Source organism: Dipteris shenzhenensis, chromosome 31 (genome assembly GCF_047967505.1).
Source record: "Dipteris shenzhenensis isolate YYH24624 ecotype China chromosome 31, Dip_SZ_1.0, whole genome shotgun sequence".
Taxonomy (NCBI): domain Eukaryota; kingdom Viridiplantae; phylum Streptophyta; class Polypodiopsida; order Gleicheniales; family Dipteridaceae; genus Dipteris; species Dipteris shenzhenensis.
Window position 1 is genome coordinate 23,464,190 of NC_141626.1, and position 26,498 is coordinate 23,490,687.

Below are 26,498 nucleotides of genomic sequence, written 5' to 3' on the forward strand. Positions count from 1 at the left end.
GTACCCGGTGGCTCCTGTTATTTGCCGCGCGCGGCGATCGCGAAAGAAGTTCCAGGTAGTTGCTCAATTCAGATCAAAAATCTGAGGCCACCATCAGCTCCGAAAGGGGGTAAAACTCCAACGCAGTTGGCCGTCAGGATCCCTTTACGCCCCAGCACATAGCATGCTGTTGTGATATCAGGTGCACATGTTTTCTATCGCGCGCGTCGCCAGTCTTCATCCTGGCGTCCAACACTCTCAACAAAAGAGTCAACAGGAGTGGTTTGGCAGCAGCCTCCACTCCAATGACGAAGAGCTCTGCAGGAAGTACAAGTATGAAAAACTCTTTTTCTCTAACACCAACTAAAACAGGTACTCTGCAAATGACAGTCGGAGATGAGCCACCCCCCACCATTTTAGATGGACAAGCAGTCCCTTTTATTCCTGTTCAAGGAAACATTTTAGCAGCCCCGCTCATGTCAGTGCAAGGAGCTACAATAGACAATTTTCCTAATGAATCTAGAATTTGGGCGTTTCTAACACCTCTGCAAAGCACATTGGATCGCCAACAGCAAGAGATACATGCACTCTCTTTGAAGTGCCAACACTTACAGTACAGAAATAAAGATTTGGAGCAAAAGGTGGCCATGCAAGAGAGCTCCATAAACAGTTTGGAGGAAAAAAATATCAGTCAAGAGGAAAAATTATGTGAGCTGGAACAGACTTTGGAAAAGATGAAAGAAAATACGGCACCACAGCCTCAAATAGAATGCAAGCCACAGACAAACACCTCAGTGACATGGGCAAATATAGTAAATGGACATGCCTCGCCAGATGCACATCTAGACAAGGGGGGAAAATCAGAAGATAAGATAGATGTTGATGAGTATAGAGAGAGAGAAAAAAGATCACAGAACATTGTCATACGAGGTCTAGTAGAAAAAGAAAAGGAAACACCCCTCTCACTTGCAAAGGATGTAGGGGACTTTTTTGTGGAGCACTTTGCCATGCAAGAGGTTGTGGTCTTTGGGGCACACAGAGTAGGGAGAAAGAGATATGAAAATTCGAGTCAGCGAGCAATTGTTTGCACCATGCTTGACCCGCGCAAGAGAGAAATCATTTTGGACAGCAGCAAGATTTACTTAAAGGGAACATCTTTCTACGTGACAGAAGACCGCACCCCCAAGCAGCAAGAAGAAAGGAGACGTATGTATGAGGCCCGAATCAAAAAAAAAGAGCAAGGAGCTGAACAGGCCCTCTAGGAACACGCGGCCTATGGAACCCAAAAGAAGTTGAAGATCATGTTTTGGAATTGTAGAGGTTTCCCTTGGCATAAAGGGGCTGGATTGAATGAAGTTATGCATGATGCAGACATTATTTTTCTCGCAAAGACTTGGGAAAGGGACATATGCAGAATTCCTAAAATTAATGGATACGTGGTGCACTCCATCTGGCAAAAGCAAGTTGGCCTACGAGGGCAAGGAGGGGTAGCATGCATATACAAGGAGCATATACAAGACATGATTTCCATAGCCAAAGATGACATCCACAAACGCTTCATATGGATCATGGTAAAAGGAATGCACTCACCACTTTACATTGCAGGGTGCTACATTCCTCATAGAGAATCTCCCTTCTACCAAAGACATGAGGTTGACCCAACCCAGCCACTTGGAGACCTGTGCTTGGATATAGCTATGTTCAACAAAAAAGGAAATGTTTTGCTCATTGGTGATTTCAATGCACGGATAGGAGATCTACAGTTTCACTATCCCACTCAGCAAGAATACATCAAGGAACATGAGATAGACATTGACCCCATTTGGTGTAGATGCTCTAAGGATAAGGAAGTGAATGCACATGGTAGGGCATTGGAGCAATTGATGAATGGAATGCACATGTTGGTGGTGAATGGCACAGCCCTTTTCCCAAAATCAAATACCCCTACTTGTTTCCCTGCCAGTGGAGGGGCTAGTGTGATCGACTATGCATTGATTGGTTTGGAAGCTTGCCATCTCATTCACAATTTCTCACTTGGCTCAAAGTCCCCTGATTCAGATCACACACCACTATATGTGGAGCTTAATATATTACTTGCCAAGGCAACTTTAGAAGAGCGCAAAACAGTTGAAGGCAACTATCATATAAATGAGGCAAAGAAGGTGGAGTACGCTGAAACTCTAGAGACGTGTCTGCTGGGAAAACAGAAAATTGGGTGGACAGAATTGAAAAATGCTATTCTCACTACAGCCAAGTCAGTTTTGGGGTACAAAAAGAGCAATAAAGAATGCAAGAAAGGGCTACCATACAATGTTTGGTTTGATGCTGAGTGCAAGGCAGCTAGGAATGCACTAAAGGGGATCCCAATGGGGGATGAGAAAAGAGCAGCTGAGAAACAACTCCATGCACTTACACGTAAAAAAAGACGTGCACATATTGTGAACAAGGAATGGACTGATGCAATTGATTTTATCAAGCATCCTAGAAGAGCATGGAAAGGAATTAAACAAAGGTCAAATGACATTATGGGAGATTTTACAGAAACACAGATGCTGGAATATGCTCAACAGCTCTACACACATCCCAAGGCTCGGCCCATGGTGAGCATACCTCTCAGCAGTAATACTCAGGGTCTTTTCTCATTGAAAGATGTACAAGATGGCCTCAAGAAAATGGTAAATGGAAAGGCAGCAGACACTCTACACCTAGTGGCTGAACTCATTAAGTGGACCAATGAGCACACGCAAAGGCACATAGCAATGGCACTAAATCAGGCTTTGATGAATGGTTTCCCAACAGAATGGCAAGAGAATTGGATCAAACCAATCTACAAAGGGGGTGACCGCAATCAATTAACAAATTACAGAACAATGATGGTATGTTCCACTCTAGCCAAACTATATAGCACAATAGTAGAGGCAAAATTGAGTGCTTGGGCAGAGAAAGAAAATAAAAGAGCAATGGGACAAGCTGGTTTCAGACCAAAACACTGTACAGTGGATCACCTAGTCACTCTTCGAGTTTTGATGGAGGAAAGCCGCCTCAAGGGGAAGCCACTCTTCTGTTGTTTCATTGACTTTAAGAAGGCATTTGATACAGTGCCTAGGGATGTGCTATGGGAGAGAATGGCATAGGGGTGCCCGAGGAAATAAGGTTTGCTGTCTTTAGACTTTATGAGAAAGTAAAATGTCAACTAAAATGTAAGGATGGGATGTCACAAGAGTTCTATAGTAATATGGGGGTAAAACAAGGATGTCCGCTCTCACCCACTTTGTTCGGCCTATGCATTGATAGACTTGAGGAGTTGGTGAATGAAGAAGCATGTAAAGATGAGTTATACAGCCCTCATCTAGCAGGTCTCGTGATTTGGTTGCTTCTTTACGCCGATGATGTGGTTGTTTTCACTGATAGTGAAAGTAAGATGCAAAAAATGATGGATATCTTCAGCATATTTTGTGCAGAGAGTGGGATGGCTATTAATGTCAACAAAACTAAACTCATGATAGTCAAGACTATACAGCCAAGCAGCCCCCTCCAAATCTTATATAAAGGACAACCCATTGAGACAGTGCACTCATTCAAATACTTGGGTATTGAAATCCCTGCCAATAATAGATGGAACAGCTGTGTGCAACGGAGACTTGATGCAGGATGGGCAAAATACTTCCAATTTGAAAATGAGTGCAACAATAGCAATACGAGAAGGTGGCAAGTACGAAATATGATCTTTGGGGCATATGTGATACAGACAGTACTCTACGGAGTAGAGGTATGGGGTGGGAGTATATCTCCATCAACGTGGAATGAGATAGAGAAAATGCAAAAGTCTTTCATTAGGAGGCACCTGGGCATCAAGGCTACTACACCATACTCTTTGTTACTCCTAGAGACAGGATGTATACCCATAGAGCTACATGCTCTGAAGAGAGTACTCAGATACATCACAAAGGTCAAGTGCATGGATAATGAAAGGCTACCAAAGAGAGCATGGAATGAAAGTCAGAAGCTTCAAAAGACAAACAAGGGCAAGATTTTGACATCCGGATGGGCACAGGACCTAAAAAAATGGTTCAAGAAGTGGGAAGTAGAAGAGTATTTAAACTACTCTTCAGAGGAGATTGATGAAGAGGCTTTTCATTATGACCTGCTGAATGCACTACACAGGAAATGGCAAATAGCAGAAAACAAAGATAAATTTGAGTACTATCGCACATATATCAACCCCGAATATTGGTCAATTTATACAGGAAGGGAGACAACAACGCAGAAGTACATATGTACACCTATAGCAGTGCATAAACGGAGGGCTTTAGCCTCACTTCGCACCCGATCACACCAGCTGCAAATAGAAACAGGGGGATGGAAAAAGATGCCAAGGGAGAGTAGAATATGCCAACTATGTGATCAAGGTATGGTTGAAACAGAAGAACACATGGTAATGATATGCCCTCACTATGCACACATTAGGGAAGAGTTCAATCACCTCCTTGAGGGACATAACAAACTGGCTGATTTGCTGCATAAAGGGTCACCTTCAGCTTTAGGAACATTTGTGTATAAGCTCTTCAAGCATAGGAATCCACCTGAATCCTAGAAGGTGGTTTCTCTTTCCACCCTCCCATCTTCGGGAGGAGCTTTCATGTACTTGTGATATTGTATTGCTCAGGTCCCATAGGCCGGTTTTGGTCTTCAGAGGACGATAATATATTCTTCTTCTTCTTCTTCTTCTCTCTCTCTCTGTGTGTGCTACCCCCTCGCTGCCCCCTCGCTACCCCCTCGCTGCTACCCCTCTGCTAGCCCCCTCGTTGCTACCCCCTCGCTGCCCCCTCGATGCCACCCCCTCCGCTACCCCTCCACTTCCCCCTCGCTACCCCCTCGCTACCCCGCCCCCCCCCCGCTACCCCTCACTCAGCCCCACCCCCACACCCCCTCGCTCTTTTTTTTTTTTTTTTTTAAACCCCCGCTTGCAGCTTCGACCCCTCCCCCCCCCTCTCCAACAGCTCCGACCTCCTGCAATCCCTTCTTTGCCCGTTGCTGTCTCCCCCCGCCCCCCCACCCATAATGAAGGGAACAGGGGGATGAGGACAGGAGACTAGGCGGGAGACCCTTCGGTCCAAATTTGCATACGCGTGGAGATGGGGAAGGGGAACGGTGACAAGGGGAAAACACAAAAGCAACTCAGTCTGGAGGACTTCAACAAACGTAGGCAACTGGAGCGGTTTGACAGTGGACAGCACCGCGGCCCAGAAGAAAAGGGCCCACCCAAAGCCCATGCCGCTCACCACATCCTCGACCTCTATGGTTACCACCACTATTTCACCACCATCATCCGCCTCATCATCTATGCCACCTCTCTCCTCCCCCGCTCCTGCATCATCATCACAGGTCTCCTCTCCAGTAGCCTCACCACTGGCCCCACCGGCCACGACTCCACAGTACTTTCCCCTCGTATCACCTCTACCTCTCAGTCAGCCACCCTTCATCACCTCGTCTGGCCTCGCTACTCCTACATACCACTCCCCCGCCCAGATCATGTTGTCCCCACCCTCAGTACAACCTCAGCAGCCCACCTTCATTCCAACCCCTCTCGAGATCCAGTTCCCACCTGGACCAGGACATCTTAGGCCCCCACCAAATGCTTGGGACTCCCTATTGGCTGAGATACACAGCATCCGGGCCCGTCAGGCAGATCTGACACATTACACCCAGGAGCAGATCCGCATTATACACGAGCAGGGCACCCTTATCCAAGGACTCAGACACGACATCACACAACTTCGAGAGGAGCTCGAGACCCTCAGAGCAGCGCCTCGAGGGACCCCAGTCACAGAGATGGAGGCACAGATAGCCACAATACAGTCGGCTATAGTAGAGATGACTAGATGGGTGGACGTGGCGAAACGGGAGCCTGCAAAGGCAACCATTTCAGCCGCCATACAAGAGCAGTAGCAGAGGGCTTCGAAGGCCCTCAACATCTGGATACGAGGGATCACGTGAGACAACACCTGCACCACTATAATGCCCATGGAGGAGGCGATCACCTTTGTGACCACCACCATGGGGGTCCCCAACCATGGCATAGAGGAAGCATGGCATGTTGGGAGAGATCCCAACCGAGAGCAGCCCCTAGTCATTTGCTTGAGAGATTGACTAGCGACACTCCGACGCCGAGCCGCTCTACGAGAGCATCCCACCCTGTTCATGGACGAGGATTTGACACCACTATAGATTGAGAAGCGACGAGTTCTTCTGCAACAATGGGATGCTGCCCGCAAGGAGGGGAAATGGGCTGTGGTCCGAGATGGTAGGTTGTTGACCAGCACCCGTACCCCCTAGGGGGACGGGGGGCCTATGAGACTCAGGTTTTCGAGACCCTAGCCTGCACCATTTGGAACTGTGATGGAGAGTCTGGCACACGTATGCACACCATCTTTATGATGTCCCACACCAGCCCACTCTAGATCTCATACACACACCTCGCCCCACCACTTGCACGTTGTTCACCAGAGGGGGAGTCAAGGACACGACATTGAAACTGCACAATGGCCGAGCTAAGGATCACGAGGGGCTATGCACTGAGTTTATCGCATATGGGATCAACACGTTAGCCCCGATCCTAGCAAAGCTATTCAATGACGCTGTTTGCCTTGGCTTCCCCCGCACTTGGACACTCAGCACCATCACCCCCATCCACAAGGCAGGGGATCCCATGGACCCGAGTAACTACAAGACTATCATGATTGGACACGTGATGTCCAAGATCTATGCAGCTGTATTGGATGCATCGGTCAGCCTGTTCGCAAAGATGAGAGGGCTCAGAGCAGAGGGTCAGGCCGGTTTCAGGCGAGACCATAGGGCTATGGATCACATACTCACACCAGGAGTGTCATTGAGGATATGCACGCATTGAGACGCAATGGGCTCAAGAGGGCTGCATTTGCAATTTATGCACCCTGCAAGAGGTTGAGTTAGAGCACTTTGCTTTCAGATGTCCTGTGTACTTTGAAATCTGAGGCCACCACCATTGTCTATTCAGAGATGCATTTGAACCTCTCTCCAGTCTCCTAGTCCATTCGATAAGAGAGGAGCAGCATGGACCAGCAGTCCACAAGGAGGTAAGACAACTGAGACCCGAGATGCAAAGACAGAGACACGACAGACCGACCAGTGTGTTGACACACATATGAGGCTTAAGCATCTTTCCTCCATGTTCGCTGCCCTGGGGACATAGCCAATTGGGGTGACAGTAGCAATTGTCTGATGGAGAGCTACTGCAAGGCAGCCATAGAGGACCACACAGCTCAATCGATAGCAATGCTCTATCGAGGGTTATATCTCTCAACGACACTAATCTCAGTAATGGACTAGTCTAGCCACTTATGCCTACGAATCTTGCATGTTACATCATCTATTCTCCTTCTAGCCTATATCTACTAGCAAAGAATCTCCTTTCTACTTGCTTTATATGCCAAGCATACCTAGAAGCCAAAACATTTTGCACAATCTCCCACTTTTCAACCTGTGATTTCAGCACATGCTGTAATTTTCTAGTCCTATGCCACGATTGTCATCTATATATGTACCTGGAGGTAAATCTACTTATATCTTATGTATCCCAACCTGATCTAATGGTTCTAACTCGATTGGATTTGAATATTATCAATTCTTGTTATTTTCTAAACTAGAACTGCAAGGGATAGTTGATGTTATTGTCCAATTCATTCCTGAGAGGCAAACGTTGCCTATACAATGAGTGTATTGACCTCAGCCCTGATATTCTTGCTGAAAGTAGCTTCTATCTGGAGTTTTGGACCTCCTCTACACCTAGATATCTCTAGGGACTATAAGGCTACTTTTTCCTATTTTGGTTCACAAATTTTAACTTCCTTATAAGGCAAAATCATTGTAATCCATTGATACATTATAGGACTTCTAGGTCTGTTGGGTTCTATCCCAATGTGTATTACCATTGTAATTGAAGCCTTGCATCATTGTAACAAAGAAACATACTACGGGTTAGCCTTGGTAGGTGATGGACTTTGTTCAATAATCTATATTACATTGAAATAGAAGCCTTGCACAATTGCAATAAAGAATTATACTAGTTATTAGCCTTGGTAAATAATGTACCTCATTTACACGTGCAATTGTCTACTCTCTCTCTCTAAACCCTACCACTTGGGTGAATCTTCAATGATGCATGGCTATGACTATTTGAAATTCTTTGTTTATTAAGTTATTTAGTTAGGAATTGCACTTCTGCTACCGCACAACTATAGCAAACCACTAAAAAACTAGTGGCCTCACAAGCCTTGTGTCCAAAGGGGGGGGGGGGGGGGTCCAATCCTAGATGATGACTCTCCATCTCAATAAACAGCCCATTTGCCCTTTCCTTAGGACCCATAAGCTTCAAGATCCTCTCTTATGCTCCATCTACATTGACAAAAAGGGGAGGGGGGGCTCCAATCCTAGATGATAACTCTCCGTCTCAATAAACAGCCCATTTGCCTTTTCATTAGGCGTCCATAAGCTTCAAGACCCTCTCTTATGCTCATAAGCTTCAAGACCCTCTCTTATGCTCCATCTTCATTGGCAAACACGATTTTTCAAGATACATTTACTGGTAAAAATACATTTTGGCTTATCCATGCATCATTAAACTTAGCAACAAGGAGCCTTTCCGTCATAGCATCTCTCCCTACACTCTACGCCCCAGCTGCATTGTTTCCACCCCAAATTCTTGATGCATAAAGCTCCTAGCTGGTTGCATTCTCCTTAATCCCCATGAGTCTTGAGATTTAGAGCTTAATTGCATCCTCTAGTTTCCTCCTAGAAGGTATCTTAGATGATCTTGTTGGATTATGCCACTTACCATCTTGGACCATGTCGTGGGCTCCTTTGAATGTTCTTCTAGCTTGTCTCCACTTTAGCGCCCATTTGCTTGGAACACTCCACCACCTTACCTTGGGCAACTTTTTGCCTCTTCCAAGCTCGTCTTCAATGCAGCGTTTTCTTTGAGAATGGCATCCAAGTACCCCCTTACTCCCTACTTTAGCTCTTGTCTAGCTAGCTCCAACTCCAACTCAAGAGCCTTGAGGTGGGAGGCTTGCTCATCCTGCTTCTGTTTCAATGCTTCATTCGCCTTTTTCAAGGCATCAATGTCATCAAGCTCATTCAAGCATAACACCATTGCCTCCTTGAGCACTATGAAGCCCTCCATGGAAGTAGTAAGTGGATAGAGTCTATCCACTTCTGGAGTGCTTTTGGCATCCTGGACCTGGAATGCATTGTATATGCTTTCATGCAATACAATGGAAATCTAAAAAATGCAATAAAAAAAGGGAATATAGCTTGTCAAAGGTGGACAAAAATATACAATTTACATCCAGTTTCATTAACAAAATTTGAAACTTGAATGCGTTGTCATTGGAGATAAGCTAGTGGGTTCAGATGATTAAGCTTTAAGGGCAGAAATGCCAAACGAATTTTCATCTAGCGACTTATTTGGAAATTGGCAACCCCTCTTGGGCTGTTTGTGTCTTCTCCGGAGCCTTCAAGGCCTTGTGTGCTGTCTTTGGAAACCCTGCTCACTGCGGGGTGTTAGTGAGATTCAATGGCAGCACATGATGAGGCTAGGGGGAGGTAGTACTAGTAGGCTGATCACCAAGTCTATTGCCTGCACACACTTGCTCCAGGCCCTTCGTAGCCTTGTGTGCTGCTTATAGCAGCTCTCCTTCCTCTCTGGGTGCAGCCTGAGATGAAGACGAGACAACCAACTAACTAACCCACGAATGCACACAAATGACAACACACCAATATAAATGACGAACGACACAAACCACAACAGACAGACCATCCACACACACACACACACACAAACGACGCACAAGTCTTTCAATTCGATGACATTTGGTTGAGTCATGTTCTCTAGACGATGTTTCTAGCTCTCTGTATAAACATGCGCATGCATCTGTGGATATTGCATGGGAGATTTTGGCAAGCATATCAGCATGGCACATTTAGAGATCTAGATGTACATAGGCTTTAGATGGTTCCCAGGTCCACCCCGCACACACATTGGCTAGTATCTGAACAGACACGGTACACACCCTAGAGCCATTTGCGGGATCATTCAGGGGTCTTCACGAGAACCCTCTACCATGAGTAATAATCTCTTGACAGAGTGGAGTGGCTCCCTATTCTTCTCAAAATCGCCCACACGGTTGAGGTGGCACTTTCAGCCTCAACCTTGGATATTTTCTAGCTCTTTTATGAGCTTGATTTTGCCCTATTTCGGTATTGTTTTCTCATGCCTCACATGATGTACTTCTCCCTTGAGCTTTGCTCTCAGAGTTTCATTCATACTTCATCGAAGTCTTTTCTTTGAAAAGAAAAAAGATGCACAAGTGCACACTCACACACAAGCTTAAATGCCGGCATTAAAAACCAAAACTGTAAGTATAGATACATGTTGCAATGATTCATGGGGAGTTTTAGGAAGTAAGGTGGCTAGCAAGTAACCTGGCACCGTGATACGAAGTCAATCATGCGTTTTCCAAGCTCTACATCAATGGGCTCTCCAAGAAGGGCAAGAGAGTGCACTATCCAGTAGCATAGCCAAGGTCGGCTGAAATTCAGAAAGAACAAGAGAATAATTATGTCAATCATAAACTTGATCCAGTTACTTCTTCAAAGCAACTAAACCTTCAAGCCCAACATGCCAATAAATCAAATATCGTAGAATCAAGACAAGCCACAGGAAATTACAACAATGGACCACTATACAAAGACATAACAAGAAGCGTAGCAAATAGGAGTCTCATGCTTTTTCCTCCAAAATTGTGCACAAACTACGATGCAAATACAACAATTGCGAGACCATTTCATTCAGTTAAAGGTTGAGCATGTTGTCAATATAGATTCCATCAGTGTACATCCCAACAATAGATTCTTGTAAGAAAACTTTGACAGACAAGACTAGGTATGTTGAAGGACCTTATCCTGTCTACGTATTTGCTACGTTAACCCTTCTTTCTAAATCCGCAACAAGGAGGAAGAGATAGAAAGAGAAGCCTTCAGAGATTCAAAAACCGGATAAATAAAACAGCATTTTTGTTTTGTATAAAACTGTAGCAACTTAATGAGCAGATATAGAGAAGCTATCCTTCTTGATTGTTATAGCCACTTCAGTTTTTTGCTGCCATGCAATATGGAGCAGCTTGAAGGAAAAGCACAGGAAGGTAAAATGAAAACCAGAAGGCTAACATAGCTAAAATTTTGAGTAGATATGCTACTTTTTGTTATCAAAGACCTCTGTTCTATGACTATAGAACTTAGCATGCTAGGAACGATTTGGTAAAAAATATCCACATCACAATATCTCATTGGTCACTCATGTCAGAGGTTCGAGATCAACTCCACACCTGTCAGCCCAACATGAGGAGGACATGGGGAAGTTGTACCAGCAACACAGGATGGGCTCAAAGGGAGGCCACATGGGCAAATGAGATCAACTCGACCTGTGAGCCCAACATGAGGAGGACATGGGGGAGTTGTACCAGCAACACAGGATGGGCTCAAAGGGAGGCCACATGGGCAAATGAGAAGGGTGCCACAGGGGCAGATCTGAGAAAAAGGAGAGTTGCCAAGTGGGCAGCAGGGTAGCAGGAATAGGTCGGCAGATGCCTCAAGTTGTTCAACTGTGACTGCCACAGGTTGGCAGAGACTGCGGCACGGTGATAGCAATAGGCGCAGGACTGCAACACACACTGCAGAAAGAGGCTGGGTATAGGCGCAGCGTACATCACAAGGTACATGCCTATTTATAGGTTGCCTATACGGCAAGTACAGTCAGCTGACGTCAGCATCTTCACAGGCTGGATCGGCCCAATCTCTACTAGTAGGCTGAAACTGATCTGGTCAATCCGATCTAGCAGGCATTCACGGCATTCACTGCCCTATACCTAGATGAATCCAGGAACATTCCCAAACTCATCCTCAAAAAACACAACATAGTGCAGTTTCAATCTCACGAGAGTCACTCATAAGATTGAAAACCATAAACTCCATCACGCATAGCAGGAACTAGCTACTATGACATCCCCACTGACGTCATCAACACCCAACAGTGGGTGTAGACCATAGTATAAAAGTATGCTCTCACACATACAAATCCACACACCCACACATACTTGAGCATCCATTTATACAAAGTCTCCGTACTGAGTTTCTGTCGGCACTCCGGAGGTGAAGGGCAAACTCAGCCATGATGAAGGCTAGCACTAAAGGAGAAGGCTAATCAAAAAGTAGTCCAAATCTCTTCATTCAAGCTACAACTGCTTGTGAAGTCTAAACGATTTCATTTTAGTCTCTCCCAAACGAGCATCTAAATATAAATCTAGCTGGTAGGGCAATGCACCATTTAAGATAGAAAGAATTATCGCAATCACTGCCCTATATACAAAAGCTTTTTGGCAAGGGTCTTTTCATTCACAAAGCCCCACATTGGCTGCATGTAGAGAGCATCAGGGAATCCATCATACCCCAATGCACACCTTTCCTCAGAAATCATATCTGGTGGTATCTCACGGTGCTATATTGCTTCAACCTAGCTCCATTCGCAATGTACCATAAAAATGTGACCTTCTTAATTAAAATAAGACAAACTATCTTGCCTTCAATTTTGTAAGTGTTTGCAGTAGCAGCTATCATAAACCAATACCAGGATTCCATCTTCATGAGTCTTCCCAAATATATTTCAGGTTTTCTAAGGTCTTGCCAGGTATTTTTGAGGATTGCATATGCACCCTCATTCTTTTAATTCTCTGTGCATCGTCCCACAAGATGACTGGTGCCTCAGAAGTGGCTTCAGTTTTAGTAATAGGGAGGTCTAGGGATCCAGAGAGTAGAGGAGCACTCACAAACTGAAACTCTTCATCATGAAGAGCAGCAACAAGGAGTGCCCAATGTAGGCTAGGGCAAGCAATGGAAGCTCAAGAATGCAAGGAATGGAGGCAAAAACGAGCTTCTATAATGAACTACTGCAAAACTAAATGAGAGTACAAGAGACACCCAATATAACAAAACCCTAGGACAGGGTGTCCTAACTGGACTAAGTGTCCTAGCTGGTACATGTACTAACATTACCAACTGTTCTAACTGCCTATAACTAGGCCTACAAGGCACATACCAAGGAATGAGTGGCACCTATGAATAGCCCATAGAATGGCCTACAAACCCCCCTTCCATGGTATGGGCTGAAGTATCATGGACACGTCTCAAAATACCTGAATAACTAATGTCATGCTTGCACATGTTCATCCTGTAGGGATATAGCAACCTATGACTGTACAGAGCATGACAGATCAAGTCACAAAAGATACTACGTTCAAAGCTTGCCGGAAAGCTTCGAACTTAGTTTGAGGAAGAGCCTTCATAAAAAGGTCTGCCAAGTTTCAACGGGAACATAAGACAACTGAATATCAACTGCTGTTGATAATCTCTCTGTAACATAGTGATATTGAACCTCAACATGTTTTGTGCGAGCATGGAAAACTGGATTCTGTGCAACAACCAAAGCACTCTGACTATCAGTGAAGATGATGGTAGGAGCAATCTGACAAGCATGAACATCTGTAAGTAACTTCCGGAGCCAAACACACTCCACTGTAACTGTAAAAGCTGCTCTGTACTCAACCTCACACCTAGAAGTAGCCACTGCCCAACTCTTACGGATGTAAAGGGTAGCCTCAGTAGGGCTGTTCTAAAAGCCAAGACTAAGCAAATAAGTATGTATCCTGAAATACCAAGCCCGGAGTGCCTGCTTCAATTCATATAGGGCTTTCTTTAAAGGGTAGCCTCTGTAGGGCCATTCTAAAAGCCGAGACTAAGCAAATGAGTATGTATCCTGGAATACCAAATCCGGAGTGCCTGCTTCAATTCATATAGGGCTTTCTTTAAGCGGCATACTTTCCTTTCAAAACCTTCAACCTCAAAGCCACGAGGTGGGGTAACATAGACTTCTTCCTACAAATGCTCATGAAGAAAAGCTATCTTAATATCAAGCTGATGTACCTCCCAATGAAAGTGGGTAGCAAAGGCAATAACAACCCTGATAGTAGTGATCCTGGAAGTTGGGGCAAAAGTCTCCTCAAAGTCAATACCTTGCTGTTGTGCATAACAAGACGGCATTGTAACGGTCTACTGAACCATCAGCTTTCCGTTTAATCTTATAAACCCACTTTTGCTGTCTTTTATAGTGTCAAGGGGAGACCTTTTTTGGGCTCCTGTATTTCAGCTCTCTCTTGGCAAGACCCCTGTACACAATATCTTGATCAAGCTGAGGCATATCAGGCTGTAAATCATGCTGAATTTCAGATTGCACATGTGGCTGCAAATGACCAATAGATGAAGGAGGAGCAACCTCAAATGTGACATCATCATGAGAGTCTAACGGAAACAAAGGCATCAAGCTGTCAAAGAGATATGGGACATCAACAATGAGCTGTTTTTGACAGTCCAGCAAAGGCATAGAGGAAAATTCATCAAACCAACATCCCTATAGATAAAAACCTTGCCCGTGTGGAGCTGATAGAGCTTGTAGCCCTTGCTCTTGAAGCTATACCCAATAAAAATGCATTTGACAGCTTTATCATCCAACTTTGTGCGTGTCTGAGAAGGCACATGTGCATATGCCAAGCATCCAAAAGTCCTCATGTGAGAAATCCTTGGCTTATGACTACCCAAGCCTCAAAAGGTGAAATGGTCTTCAATGCCTTTGTGGGACATCTGTTCAAAATGTAATTTGGACACATAACGGCATCCAACCACAACTTGTTAGGCAAGTGCTTGCCTTTCAACATACACCTGGCCATCTCCATGACTGATCTATTCTGTCTCTTAGCCACACGATTCTAGTGAGGGGTGTAAGACACAGTGCATTGATGATGTATGCCACGTGAGACCAAAAAATCAGCAAATTCCTTTGACATCTATTCACTCCCCCTGTTTGTATTAATGTGGGCAATTTTCAGCCCGCTTTCGTTCTCTACCAAGGCAATAAAATATCTGAAGCATGCAAAAACTTCAAATTTGGATCTCAAGGCAAAAATCCAAGTGTATATGGTGAAGTCATCAATGAATGTGACAAAATAGTAAAATCCCCCAAGAGCTGCAACCCGCATGGGTCCACAAACATCACTATGAATCAAATACATCTTGCGAGATGCACCAACTCTCCCATCCTTGGAAATGCAGAATAGTGAATTTTACCAACCAAGCAAGCTTCACAAACATGCTTTAAAGACATATGCATTTTAGGAAGATTAACAACCATACCATCCTTATGTAACTTCACCAAAGCCCCAAAGTTAAGGTGTCCAAACCTCTCATGCCACAAATGAGTATCTGACACGGTAGAAGTATCAACCGCATAGGCATCTACATCTGCAAGTCCAACATCATCCAAGCCTATCATATGCATCAAGTCTATAGAGACCTCTAGTCAATGTGCCAGTCAACACCATGGTAAAGGCATGTGTAGCATCATAGACCGCACACCCAACACCATCAAAGAGAGCCTAATAGCCACACGTAAGACATAAGGTTCTTACGGATGCCTGGAACATAAAGCACAAAAAACAGAAGTAATGGCAACTTTTTCACTGTATATGATGCATTATTTGCACATGTACATGTCCCTCCCTTAGATGCATGCTCAAGTGAGCTGAACAACTTCTGGCAGAAAGTGATGTGCTTGCTATCACCACTATCAAAGAACCAGGAAACTATCGTGTAGGCATCATGAACATCAAGATTATACTGACAAGTAACAAGAAAATCCCAATGTTGGTCGTGTGCAAAATTAGCTGATTCATGTCGATCATTTGGAGTAGGAGAACCACAAATTGCAAGACCAGACTCTTTCTTCTTCTCTTCACCTTCCTGCATTCAGAGATATCATGTCCAGGTTTCCTGCAATAGTTGCATCTCTTTTTCTTCTTCTTCTCCCAAAAAGAAGAGGCATCATGGGAGTCCAGCATGTGTATGAGGGGGCTTACCAGCTGAAACCTTGCCTTTGCCTTGTTTTTATGCTATGCAGCAAAGACTTGATCACTACGCCACCTACAACTAACCTCAAAGTAGTAGCAAAGCCCTGGTATGAGTCAAACAACCCATCAAGGATATTAGAAACAAGCTGAGAATCAGAAACCACCTCATCAATGTTGGCCAACTTCTCTTTCAAATCCTTCACACTGGTAAGATAGGCATCCATATTACCCCCCTCTTCAAGTCCTTCAACTGCTTGCGAAGATAGGCAACCCTCACCTCATTCCGCACCAAAATGCCACCTCGAACAGAGAAGGAATCTTCCTCGAGTGTGATTTGCCGAGCCAATTGCATTGAATTCCTAGTGGGTATAATCGTCTGTGGTATCCACCACGACCTGAATCCTCCAGTGAACTCATCACAAATAGAACTCCAGACTTCGTATGCCAGTACTTACCAGGTCCATAGTCCCAACGCCATCAAGTTGTAAACCTTGAATGCATTTGGTTCATGGCTCCACACTATTACCTTACTTGCCAAGATTTAACTGATTAGGGCCAGAAGCAGCCCACACACCCGCCAGAATCCGTCCTTGGCTATGACCCTTGGGGTGACCTAGAACTAGTGCCACTTGGAGTAGCACCTGAACTAATCCTAAGCTTCCCCTGGGAGATGAGAATAGATTCCTCCTCTAGGAGAAGTGAGCTTAGGTCATCAAAATCCAATTGACTTATGCTCGGGCAACTATGTCACACCCCAAAAGCAATCCGTTGCAGTTTCCTCCCAGAAGAAGTGATTGGATACATGTTTTCCTCTAAAATTCGAATTCTTAATCTACTGCAAATTAAACCAGGCTGCTTCCAAGTGTCCAAGCTGATTACATTATCCTTTGTATGACTGCCATGTTAGGTGCAGGAAGCAATGGAATGGGAGTGGAGTGCGAGGGAGCAAACAACAAGCTGAAGCAAATGTGAGTACTTGCAAATGGATGATGAGGCTATGAATTGACCTGACTTACAAGGCACATACCAGGGCTAAGTGCTACCGAACCCCCCTCCATGGTATCACTAAAGTATCTTGGAAACGTCTCACCAATACCTAGAATCTATATCACGGTTGCACATGTTTGTCCAAGATGGATATAGCAACCTATGATAGTACATGGAGATCATCATCACGTAATAAATGGAGACAAGTGTAAGGCAAACTGAAAAGCCTCAAACTTGGGTCACAATAGGGCCTTCGTGAAGGGATCTGCTAAGTTTTCCTCCATAGGAACATAGGACAATTCTATGTCTCCAATGTTAGAAATCACCCAACAGAGGGTACGCACAGCAGAAGACTGATAGAATTGCCTAGGAGCTCACACAGTGTGGTGAGCGGTGTGGAATCACAAACTTCTTAAACTTATGTGCATAGCATAGGTGTGCAGACTCATCAATAGACAATGAACCAACCGGATAGAGAAACCACCAAAATAATATATTTCCGTCCAAAGCTATGGACACAATACAAGAAGAGATAGATCCAGAGTCCCACAAATGGTGTGGTCCTCTGATCTTACCACAAGGTCCTTCTCCTAAATGCCGGCTATCTCTAGACTCGAGCCTGCATGCTCCACCTCAAGCGTCTGTAGACTTTCTGTCCAAAATTATCCTCTCCACCTTGCTGCCTATAGGTCAGCCTAGGTGGGCAACCCTTCAAGCTCCGTCTGCAGCTTCTCTAGGTCTCTTGGTCCTCCGAAGTATAGGCTCCAAGATGGGTAGAAGACTGCTCCTGCTGCTTGTGTGAAGGCTGCTCCAGAGAATGATGAATGAGGGCTGGAGGCCCTCCTTTTATAGGCCCCCAAGGGGCTGTAATAGAACCGACCAGCCATGCCTATTCTGGCCGACCAGTCAGCATGCTGGCCGACTTGGTTGGCTGGCCCAGCCAGCCCTATAAAAGGGCCTTTGGCAGGCCTTTTTGGGCTGCTGCCTTTGTGCCTTCTGTCAGGCCTGATGCAGGCCCCAAGCCTGCCCACGTTCGCTGCCAGATAGCCCGCCAAGCAGGCGCCTCCAGCCTGCTCATCTGCTGCAGCATCTCCGCCTCTGTCTGGAGCTCCAAACAGCCCCGAACCAGCCCAGAACTGCTGCAACCTGTCTGCTCCAGCCATGTGTCCACCTCGTACAGGATTACTCCACCAGAGGTTCCACTCTTGGCCAAGTAAGTCCATGAATATGCTGCCCACATGGCAGCCTGTTTGCTGCCCATGTGGCAGCCCCTCTATCTACTGTGAGGTGTTGCCCATGTGGCAACCCCCTCTCCAGGCTTTTCCCTCTAAGCAAATGCCCTAGGTCTCCCTCCCCCATGCTCTCCTCATGTGGGGACTTACAGATGGGGAGGTGACCTTTCCAACATCCAACTAACAATCGCTCTCCAACATAATGATAATGAACCTCAATGTGCTTTGTACAGGCATGAAGCACTGGGTTACGTAGAACCGCCAAAGCACTACAGCTGTCAGTATAGATGGTAGTAGAAGCTGGCTGGCTGATGTCAAGATCTGCTAGCAACTTGCAGAGCTAGGCACACTCTACTGGATCTACGAAAGCTTCACAATTGGAAGAAGCAACTGTAGGCTACTTCTTGCTGAACCATGAGATGCATGAAACAGCTGCCACTATTGTTAGAAAAGAGAGTGTGAGAGTAAGAGAGCTGAACGTAGTGCTTGCAATAGATGAAGTGAGTAGTACAAGAAGTGGGATAGGTCTTGTCTAAGTGACAAAACCTTATCCTTCACTAACCGTAGTTAGTGAACTAACTGTGGTTAGGGGGAAAAACCCCAAATGAGGGAAAAGTGCCCCTAACCTACTTATTACATTACATTGGTCCCTGCTAGAATATAATAATAATTCTAACACCCCCCTGCAGTGCCAATGTCATGTACAAGGAAATGATCAATCACCAAAAGGAAATAAGTTCAGGGCACTGCGAAATGCCTCAAACTTTTCACGTGGAAGTGCTTTGGTGAAGATGTCTGCAACATTGTCATGTGTTGACACATAGATCATACTGATCTCTCCTGCATGCTTCTCTTTGACATAGTGATAGTGAACCTCAATGTGCTTCAAGCGAGCATGAAACACAGGATTCTTTGCCACTGCTATAGCACTCTGACTATCAGTGAGAATCGGAGAAGGACCTTCCAATGAAAGATGAAGATCAGCAAACAAACGACGCAGCCAAACACATTCAACTGTCGCTGTGAAAGCTGCCCTATACTCAGCTTCACATGAGGAGGTAGCCACTGTAGACTGTTTCTTGCTGGGAAGCCTATGCATTTTGCAACCTTCACATGCATGAGGAGGAGGCGACTCCAAAGGAGGTAATGCATCAACCATATCATGCCTCTGAAGTGTCATTAAGCTGTCATAGCTCATGTGCCCATACCTGGCATGCCATAACTCCGCATTCTGCATCGCAGCAGTGGGAGTGCTAACTGATAATGCAAGATGGGATCTTTTTTCATATAAATCAAGCTGAAAAAGACCCCGATACAAAGAGCCAGACAACCTCAAAGCATAGTCATTTTCTTTGTCTCTGACTGCACACTTGTTATCATAAAAAACAACCTGAAATCCTCCTCTATTGAGGGAGGACACTGAAAGTAAATTCTTCTTAATGCCTAGCACAAAGAGTACATCTGAAATTCTGAAATCTGTGCCATCAGTGAATGTGAGAATAATGTCTCCCACTCCACACACTGAATAAGAAGAATTATTTGCACCAAATTACCTTCTTCTTGGTGGGTGAAGAATGTAGAGTCACAAACAGATTTTTCTTGGAAGTTATGTGCTTTGAAGCACCACTGTCAAAATACCAAGTATGTAGTGTCTCATCAACACTAAAAGAGCACTCATCCTTTGAAGGATCGTAACTGCAAGTCAAGAAAGCATATGGATCATCATCATTAGTGGCTGTAGTATCTGAACTACCCACTGAAAAATCTGAAGTGCAAGACAAAAAGGCATAGTGCTCTTCAACCAAGTTGGCTGCAACATCTCCTCCATCATGAGAATGTGGAACTGATGCATCTGACACAGCCATACCGGAATCCCTTTTCTTCTCTTTGGCTATGCACTTCTTGCACTCTCCAATATAATGACCTGGCTTCTTGCAATAATGACAGATGCCCTCTTTTTCTGCTTATTTGTATCACCCTCTGCCTTATAAGAAGGCTGTCCAGAATCAGCTTCATGCTGATGTGTGGGCTGATTGGCATGTGGCTTATGCTGCCCTTTACCCTTGGGTTTGAACTTGGAGAGCATAGCATGCTCACCAGCCCGGGTTGCCATATTTCTACGCGTTTGTTCTTGCAACAGAAGTCCTACCAACTCGTGAAAGAAGAGAGGATTGCTGCCCCCCCTCAATGACAAATTCAGCGAGGTGTGGAAGCCGAGATAGGACTCAGGAAGAGAGTTCAGAGTGGTAGTGATCATCTCTGAATCTGGAATGACTTCATCAATATTCAGCAATTGTTCCCTGAGATCCTGAAGCTTTGTGAGGTGAGAGTTCATGGAATCTCCCTCCTCAATATTTGTATGGGAAAGTTCTCGCTTCAGAAAGGAAACCCTGGCATCATTTCTTGCTGCAAACATACTCTCAAGTATTACCCAAGCTGCCATAGATGTCTTGCATGACCGAATATGAGGTATAATGAACCTCTTGACAGAAAGAGAAATTACTGAAAGAGTTTGTGCATCTCTAGAGTCCCATCTTTTTTGCTCTATTGTGGGAGCTCCTGAAGCAGCTGCTCCAATCACCTGTGTTGTATTTGTACCTATTCCCCTGCCTCCAGCAGTAGGAGTGACAGGTATAGGCGTTGTATCTAGTCTTTCTTCATCTCCATTGACATAATCCCAAAGATGTATGCCAACCAAGATATTGCGAACCATGAAACTCCACAAGGAGTAGTTGGTGCCATCCAGCTTATCCTCCTGTGTGAGAACCCCGAACACCTCATTTGAGTTGTTCTGAGCCATTTGCACCAGATAATCTCAAAAAATACAGCAAACTGACCAAGTGAAATCCCTTCCTGGGATATGAAATGCACAAGTAAAATCTGCAAAGAAAAATATGCCCACAGTGACAAATATTGTCACAGCCTGTCAAAGGCTTAAAATGCACCACAATGCTCTGCTCAATGCCCAAATAGACTCTGCAAAAAGTGGCAAAAGTCTGCAATTTGACTCGTACTGAGTCCAAAACTGTTTGCAGACTTCCAAAATGCTCTTTTACCTGCAAAATTGCAACTCAAATGCAAAAGCCCCAATTTCTTGTGGGAAATTGCATACAAAAGAGGACAAAAGGTCTGAAAGCCCCAAATGTTGCACAAATTGCACTCTGCCTGCAAAAGCCCCAAATTTCACTACAAAATTGCAGTGTAATTGCAAAAGCCCCAATTTCTTGGACAACTTGCAACCCAACTGCAATGTCTATCCACAAATACGGAATGCCCCAAATTTTTGCAAGATCTACAGAACCAGTCCGTACGACTGTACGGAATGTACTGTGACAGTGTACGATAACATTACGACACTGTACATAAGGTGTACGGTAAGTGTACGAAAGCAGTACGACGATCCACACATGCATGTACAGACGTCATACGACAAATGTATGGAAATAGTACAACGGGTGTACGACAACTGTACGGCAAATGTACAGAATGCGGGAGCTCCGTGTGCTTGTACGGCTGTATGGACCTGACGGCGTTGCAAGTACATACAGCACAAGGTGTACGGCACCTCGAGAACTGAAGCGTGGGCTGCTGTACAGAATCAGTCCGTACAAATTGTACGGACAAGAGTAAGGAGCTTGGAGCAGGGAGGTCTTGCGGGCAAGGAGCGGGGAGCTGGGAGCAGGGAGCTTGCGGGCTAGGAAGCAAAGAGCAAGATCTTGCTATGATACCAAATGTTAGAAAAGAGAGTGTGAGAGCAAGAGAGCTGAACGTAGTGCTTGCAATAGATGAAGTGAGTAGTACAAGAAGTGGGATAGGTTTTGTCTAAGTGACAAAACCTTATCCTTCACTAACCGTAGTTAGTGAACTAATTGTGGTTAGGGGAAAAAACCTCAAATGAGGGAAAAGTGCCCCTAACCTACTTATTACATTACATTGGTCACTGCTAGAATATAATAATAATTCTAACAACTATGGGACACTCTTGAGTCATAACAACCTGCCAATCACTGTCTGTGAAAGCATGCAAGACTAGTGAAGACTCATCACCATAGAACAGTCCCAAATTTTGCACGGCCTTCAAGTAACGGAAGACCCGCTTCAATGCTTGCCAATGCTGTGTGCTGGACTTATGCATGTATCTGCTCAACTGGGAGATGGCATACTGAAGATCAAGCTGAATATAACATAATAAATGAGGTAACCCACAGCCTACTGATAAAGGACACTCCTATTTTCATAGGAGAAACGGAAGCCAAGCTCCAATGGTGTAGAAACTGGCTTGCAATCCTCAAACTGGAAGCAGTCTAAGAGTTGTCCAATGTACTTGGACTGATTCATCATTATATCCCCCTCAACGTATGCAAACTCGATGCCCAAGTAATAGTGCAATAGGCCCATGTCTGTCATGATTTCTGCAAATCAGCCTTCAAAACTGTAATTTTTCCCATATCTGGCCCAATGACAAGCATGTCATCCACATAAAGAATGATAATTAAAAATTCTGCAACACTCTTTCGGACATAAAGGGTTGCCTCTCTAGGGCTGTTCAGAAAGCCACGGGCTGTCAAATATCCATATATATTGGCATACTATGCTCGGGGTGCCTACTTCAATCCATAAAGGGCCTTTTTCAGCCGGAAAACCGGACTTTCAAAACCTTTTTGCTCAAAGCCAAGTGGCTGTTTGACCTTATAAACCCATTTTGTGCCTATAGCACACTTGCCTGCCGGCAAGTCACACAACTCCCAACTGCCATTTGCACGAATGGACTCAAGTTCAGCTCTCATGGCATCCATCCATTCTTTGCTGTCAAAAGCATCCTTGTGACATAGAAGCTCTTCATGACAAGCAGTGGCAATCAAAGCCGCAGCCAAGAAATTACCCTGCATTTGTTTGTTCGCATGTCTAGTGCAGGCAGGTAAAGGCTCAGTCCGCTTGCTATCCCTGAGGGTGTCCAAAAGCCAACGAGGGACTTATATTTGCAGTCTAATGACAGCTCTCTCCTCTTCAACTGCTTGCTCGATAGCATGGTGATCAATTGGAGGCATATCAAGCTGAGCAGGAGCAACGAGAGGAGGATGTGACCTGCTTAAAGCATGTGGCATTGTGCTCTGCACTGGCTGTTCTGAATCTATAGGTGATTGGAAGAGGGGCAGCAAAGAATCAAAGATATCTAAGGCCTCAATGGATGGCTGTTTTTTGCAATCCAGCCAAGGTAAAGGCACATTCTCAGCAAAAACAACATCCCTACTGCTGATGATCCTTGCCTGTGCTAGGCTGATACAACCGATATCCCTTGCTTTCTGAGCGGTAGCCAATAAATATGCATTTGATGGCCTTGTCCTCAAGCTTATGCCTCATCTGAGATGGAACTGCACATATGCCAATGACCCAAACACCCGCATATGTGAAATAACAGGCTTCCGTCATGCATCATAGGTGTGATAGTCTTCCATGCTCAGGTGGGTACTCAATTGAGTACATAGTTGGAACACATGATGGCATCCAACCAAAATTTGTTTGGCAAAGACTTGCCCTTCAGCATGCATCTGCCCATCTCCATCTTTGTACGATTTCTCTGCAATCCCATTCTGCTGCGGAGTATATGGCACTGTGCACTGATGAATGATACCCCAGGCTGCTAAAAATTCAAAAAAGTCACATGACATGTATTCACCCCCCCTGTCAGCGCAGCGAGTCGAGTTTATTCCCACTTTCATTTTCAGCCATGGCAAGAAAATGTCTAAAACATGAGAAGACATCTGACTTGGCTTTCATGCCATAAATCCACGTGAACCTGGTGAAGTCATCCACAAACGTGGAAAAATATAAGTAGCCTCCAAGTGATGCTGTCCAGATCGACGCACATACATCACTATGTACGAACAGCCCCATCCTTTGGAAATGAGAACCTATGCATTTTGCCCAATAAGCAACCGTTACAAACATGTTTAGTAGATGCATGCATGGGTGGGAATGCAACCACCATATATTTTGAGTGCATTTTGACCAGACTTATAATTGAGAAATCTAGCATGCCACAAGTAATGATATTCAAGTAACCTCAACTTGGTCAATCACTTTCACGGGATAAGATGCATTGTTGGCATATGTCACTGTGTCACAATGTGGAAGACTAAAAGATAGATCTGTAGGAAGTAATGTGCTTAGAAGCACCACTGTCAAAGTACCGATCTTCTGTAGCATGCTTCTCTGGATGGTAATGGCATGTCACAACAAATGCCCACTCATCGTGAGCAATGTTTGCTGCCTCTTGAGCATGTTCAGAGGGAGCAGAGGCATTTGTGATAGCGGGGTGCTGCAGCAGCAAAGGTGCACACGTATGGGGCAGGATTGGGACCTACACAAGGGCCTGTGGATGCTGGAACAGCTGCAGCAAAGGGCAGCATAGCAGCAGCCCAAAAGGGCCTGGCTAGGGCCCTTTTATAGGGCTGGTTGGACCAGCCAACCAAGTCAGCCAGCATACTGACTGGTCGGCCAGAATAGGCATGGCTGGTCAGTTCTATTGCAGCCCCTTGGGGGCCTATAAAAGGAGGAGGACCTCTAGGCCCTCATTCAATCACTTGGAGCAGCAGTTCAAGGAGTAGAAGGAGCAGCAGATCAGCCACCTATGGGCCTCTAGCCAGAAGGAGACAAGTGGGTTGTAGAGCTGCAGACCTAGCTCAGAGTGCTGCCTACCTAGGCTGGTGCAAAGACAGCAAGGTGGAAGGGATCTAGATGGAAAGTCTATTTACGCTCGAGGTGGAGCACGTGGGCTCGAGTCTAGAGATAGCCGGCAAATAGGAGAAGTACCTTTTGTTAAGATCAGAGGACCACACCATTGGTGGGACTCTGGACCTCTCTCTTTTGTATTGTCTCCATAGCTTGGATGGAAATATATTATTTTGGTGGTTTCTATATATGGCTGGTTCATTGTCTATTGATGAGTCTGCACATCTATCCTATGCACATAAGTTTAAGAAGTTTGTGATTCCTCACCCCACACCACACTATGTGAGCTCCTGGGCTATATCAGTGTTCTGCTGTGCGTACCCTCTGTTGGCCGATTTCTAACAAATGGATGATGAGAAAGCACAAAGGGGTGGCCTATCTGGCCCCCAAGTCAACCATATGGTTGACTAGTGAAATAAACTCTAGGAGTTGACCTTTACTATAAGGCACATACCAGGGCTGAGTACTAACATGCCAGTAGACTCTAATAAACAATACCAGGGCAAAATTCCTCAGCTTCACATACAAAAGAGGAATTTGCAGGACTTGTGAAGTTCAAAAATTGTCCATTATATGAAAACGCAAGGAATGATGGGTCTTCATCGATACCACAATTGCCACGCTCTATCAGCTTTTACCAAGCCATGCTATAACTGCAATTGAATTCTTTTTCCGTATAAAAGTACAACTAACGTTTCCCATAGTTTGCATGTCTTATAGACTGCTTTAAGGCAATTGCACAGATTTCTTGTTTGGGTCCCATAGCTCTTTACGATAATGCAATCATCATCATCATCATCTCTCTCTCTCTCTCTCTCTCTCTCTCTCTCTCTCTCTCTCTCTCTCGCAAAACCACCAGGAGGAGTACCGCACTTTGCATCCAAAACGCAGTAGCTAGGACCCAAATCCTCCAGTCCCTTCAGAAGGAACTTGGCGTGTTCATCCCGCCATAATTCCAACCTGGCCAAAAACTGAATATCCAGTTCAGCTAACACTCACACATTATGCGCTCGTTGAAAGAAAGGAACTCAATCACAATCTCTTACAAAACTGAATGTTGCTGTCCCGATCCAGACGCGAAAGCACGCAGAAACACGGATACTTTCTCCTCCAGCTCCTTTTGCTGCCTCTGTGTCTCTGTTGGGACGTTAGCCATGATTCTAAGGAGTGTGCAGTCCTGGTTTGGGTCTTTTATTTGTTATTAAATTAATTTTACTCTTCTTTCAAATTGCAAGACCTTTCGAGAGTAGTATGTCCCCCTTAGACAAAGTTATATGGCAAGTTCATCGAGTTAAAGACATGGTTAAGAGAGATAATGGAGATGACAAGGAAACTATAGTGGCCTCGAGTTCATTGTTATGGCTATTTAGGCCTAACAAGGGTACACACTTTCGCTACGCCAATATCTTGCGATAGTTGGTCCTTGTATATCCCTCCGACCCTCTTCGGTGAACCGCGATGCGCCCCATATCTTGTGTGTTTGTTTCTTGTAGAACACAACTATGTCGGCCTTTCGTAC

The 26,498-nt window shown here is 45.0% G+C and overlaps 1 protein-coding gene across 1 annotated transcript in view; it reads right to left on the reverse strand.

Annotated features, from left to right (window-relative positions):
• ERA1 (Prenyltransferase family protein) overlaps positions 1-26,238 on the reverse strand; it is a 111,135-nt gene extending 84,897 nt beyond the window's left edge. Inside the window, exons 1-3 of the mRNA XM_087369729.1 lie at positions 26,026-26,238; positions 25,853-25,939; positions 10,501-10,606 (exon numbers count right to left, since the gene is read on the reverse strand). Coding sequence (XP_087225855.1) covers positions 10,501-10,606; positions 25,853-25,939; positions 26,026-26,135 — 303 coding nt within the window. The 5' untranslated portion in view covers positions 26,136-26,238. The remainder of the gene's footprint in view (positions 1-10,500; positions 10,607-25,852; positions 25,940-26,025) is intronic.
• Between the last annotated feature and the right edge of the window lie 260 nt (positions 26,239-26,498).